This window comes from Echinops telfairi, unplaced genomic scaffold, assembly GCF_000313985.2.
Source record: "Echinops telfairi isolate 266 unplaced genomic scaffold, ASM31398v2 ScPeMD7_4;HRSCAF=17, whole genome shotgun sequence".
NCBI classification, from domain to species: domain Eukaryota; kingdom Metazoa; phylum Chordata; class Mammalia; order Afrosoricida; family Tenrecidae; genus Echinops; species Echinops telfairi.
Window position 1 is genome coordinate 1,452,772 of NW_022103900.1, and position 3,715 is coordinate 1,456,486.

The following is a 3,715-nucleotide window of genomic DNA, read 5'->3' on the forward strand; positions in this document are numbered from 1 at the left end:
TGTTTTGAGACTGATGATGGCAACATATGTACAAATGTGCTTGACACAATGGATGGATGTATGGATTGTGATAAGAACTGTAAGAAAGAGCCACCAATAAAATGATTTTTTTAAAAAAAGAAGGAAATTCCTTTCAATTACCCAGGCCTTAAAATGGAAGACCAAGCCTAGCAAACACTAAGGACTTGCAAGACTGCAGGATTGTGAGCAAATAAACAGAGGCTTAAAAAGTTAGTATCAGGCCCCCAGGGAGCTGGAGACAGTCCACACTCTATCTATATCCCACATCGCTTGGCATTTGGGCCAAGCACCAATTGGCAAGAGCAGTCCGAGAGCCTGTGTGGTAAACACATCACACAGCACTTTCAACCGAGCTAAGCTTTGTGGCTCTCTGCGCCTCATGTCGGGGGAGGCGGCCCTCTCAGGAACAGCAGTCCTTTCTGTCATCTCTCACCGCTGGGGTGGACATCGCTCTGTGGAAGGTAGTGAGCGGACTGCACAGGACCCCTCAGTCCATTCTGACTCACCCGAAACCCCTGGGGTCCCCAACGAGGCTGTCACCTTCAGGAGCAGGCCATGAGAGCCTTTTCCTGCGGAGCCACTCGGTGGGTTCCAACGGCCGACCTGTCCTTTCTCAGTCCAAACTCAAACACTGACCCCAGGGCTCCTCTGGGAATGCAAACGGCAAAAAGCATTCATGGCTAGGGCTGTGAGCAGCCCCGGGTCTTAGCGCTGGTGGTGGAGGGGAAGCAAGGGGGTGGCCGAGCTGAGACGGGCCAGGGCTTGCAAGAGACCAACTGATACATGTGCTCAATCCTTTTCCAAGTGGATCTAGATCTTGTAAATATCCACATGCCGTCACCAAACCAAGCCCACCAACCTGGAACCCACCGCCTTGGAGTAGATTCTGATTCACAGTGACCCTCGAGAGCTGCAGTTCTCAACCTGTGGGTCGCGACTCCTTTGGGGGTCGAATGACCTTTTCACAGAGGTCGCCAGATTCATCACAGTAGCAAAATGACAGTTATGATGAAACAACGAAAATAACCTTATGGTTGGGTGGGGGTCACCACATGAGGAACTATGAAAGGGCCGCGGCATTAGGAAGGTTGAGAACCACTGCTCTAGAGTTTCTGAGGCTGCAAATCTTGACAGTAGCAGACGGTCTCGTCTTATTCCTGCCAGGCGGCCGGTGGCTTTGAACCTGTGGTTTTACCATGAGCAACCCAATGCCCAACTCACAGCACCACCGTCACTGGAGGGCACAGGGTGGCTCTCTCCAGATAGGTCTCCGGAGATTGCTGTGAAGTGGAACGAGCTCTGAAAAGACCAAGGAGGGGAATCTTGATTGGCCGAGGAGGTCGGGTTTAGGTAAAAGGGAGCTGCATTCGTGTTTTACTTACGGAGCTAAACTCTGCCCAAACCCGATGGGCTCTCCTCCAGCTCTCCTGTTGCACTTACCTTACACAATCTGCCCTGTGGGTCCTCGGACCGAGAACATTCGTTGTCTGTGGTCTAAACTGGCCCCATAGATACCCGAACAGCTAGTACTCCCGTGATCAATTTTGTGAACCGTATCACCTGCATACAAGGGGCAGCTCCTAAGTCACTGGCCCTGGGTTCTTTTTTGTTTTTTAATTCAGACGGCTCTGCGTCACAGGGGACAAGAGAGAGTGGAGGCTCCGTAAAGGGGGCTGGGCCTTTGGCACTTCCTCAGCAGAGCAGCACCAGGGACCCGCAGGGTACAGTGCTTCCTCATCTGGATGGTGGCTTTGCCATTATGTGTGGCTACATCCCCCTTCAGAATCTGATGAGCAGCAGCATCTTGCTTTAAACACAAGAGAAAGCCAATTTCCCTCCTGGTCTAGGTATGCAGATTTTTAATATGCCTATTTAGATTTGGGGGCGGGGGGCGGGTTGTTCAAGGTGGTGAATTACAACCAGGGTTACTGAGAGCTGAGTGAAGTCCCGGCCAGGGTGCTACTGGCTGATTCTAAAGCTCCTAGCATCACCCACGGATACCATCACCCACCTCACAACAGAGCACAGAAAGACAAAAGGGAAAGTAGCATTCAAGGGTTCCTTTGTGCTTGCCACCTGGTTCACAACGAAGCTCCTGATAAGTTTTTCTGATTGCGAAACCGCTTGGCGGAGGCAGCTCACACGTACGTACCAGTGAATCAAATTGCTCCCGTGGGCAAGCAAATAGGCGTCCATTAATGGTGAGCGTCGTAAATACCGAAACATCATTAGGCTTGAGCACCACCTTTTCTGTGAACATAAAAAGCAGGAGATTGCCTATTAAATGAATCTGAGATTGGCTGCCCTGCCCTCCTCACACCTACAAATTGCCAGCCTGGTGGCTGGCTGGGAGCACTGGGGGTGACAGCAGCAAGTATAGCACGGGGGGGAGACCCACAGCACAAGGGCACGGCGCTCACAGCACGCAGGCTGCCGTCAGGAATGACCAATACCAACACCCGGGTCAATTCACCCAGCGCTGTGCCGCCACTGTAGTCCCTTACAAAAAACTGGCCCTTGCTATTTATAGCATCTCGGATGCTTCTGCCCCACACTCGGATCAGAAAGGTGCCTTTTAGCAAAGGGGAGCGGTCTCTGAAATTCCACATGACGTTCGATGCAAAATGTACTATTATTTTCACTTATCCCCTAATTAAAAAAAAAGATTTTTAATCGTGGCAAAATATGGATAGCAAAAATGTCCCCATTTAGTTGTGTTTCAGTGTAGGAGCCAGTAGGTTTTGTGTCACTGTTACACAACCGCTATATCACGTGCCAGGCTCAATTCCAACTCCTGGTGTCCCGTTTGGAACTGGACTCCAGAGGTTTCCAAGGGTGGGGAGTTCATTAGTCGGTTGCCAAGTCTTTCTCCCTCAGCACTGCTGGGTGGATTTGAACCTTTTAGTTAGCAGCTAAGCATGTACCCCTCGGGCATCCCTACTGATACCACAAGGTCAAAGCCATTGCTACCAAGTTGATTCAGGTTCACGGAAACTCCATGTGCTACTGAGCGGAGCAGTTCATGAGGAGGGTGTTTCTTGGCTATAGTGGTGATGGAAGCAGATCGCCAGGACTTTCTTTTGGGGAGCCAAGGGGTGGGTTCAAACCACCCTCATTTAGGTTTGTGCCACCCAAGGACTTCCACCTACAAGATACTAAAACCACACCCACTGCCATCAAGCGGACTTTGGCTCAGAGTGACCTACGCCGGGTTTTCAAGGTTGTTAATGTTTATAGGAGCAGACAACCTTATCTCTCTCCAGAGGAGTGCCTGGTGGATTTGAACCACTGACCTTGTGCCTAGTAGTTCAACATGGAACACATTATGTCACTATGGCTCCTTCAAAAAAACAGCAAAGCCTGAACTCACTGCCACGGAGTTGATGCTGACCCATAGTGACCCTACATGACAGGGCAGAACTACCTCTGTGAGTCTCATAGACTGCAACTCTTTTTTTTTAAACCATTTTATTAGGGGCTTATACAACTCTTATCACAATCCATACATACATCAATTGTGTAAAGCACATTCGTACATCCATTGCCCTCATCATTCTCAAAGCATTTACTCTCCACTTAAGCCCCTAGTAGCAGCCCCTCATTGCCCCCCTCCCTCCCCCCTCCCCCCTCCCTCATGAACCCTTGATAATTTATAAATTATTATTTTGTCATATCTTACACTGTCCGATGTCTC

At 50.0% G+C, this 3,715-nt stretch overlaps 1 protein-coding gene across 3 annotated transcripts in view; it reads right to left on the reverse strand.

Annotated features, from left to right (window-relative positions):
* Positions 1-3,715, reverse strand: part of RAPGEF4 (Rap guanine nucleotide exchange factor 4) — a 401,293-nt gene that overhangs the window by 32,361 nt on the left and 365,217 nt on the right. For all 3 annotated transcript variants that reach the window (XM_004703736.3, XM_004703735.2, XM_045298768.1), the window contains one exon: positions 2,174-2,271. In XM_004703736.3, coding sequence (XP_004703793.1) covers positions 2,174-2,271 — 98 coding nt within the window. The remainder of the gene's footprint in view (positions 1-2,173; positions 2,272-3,715) is intronic.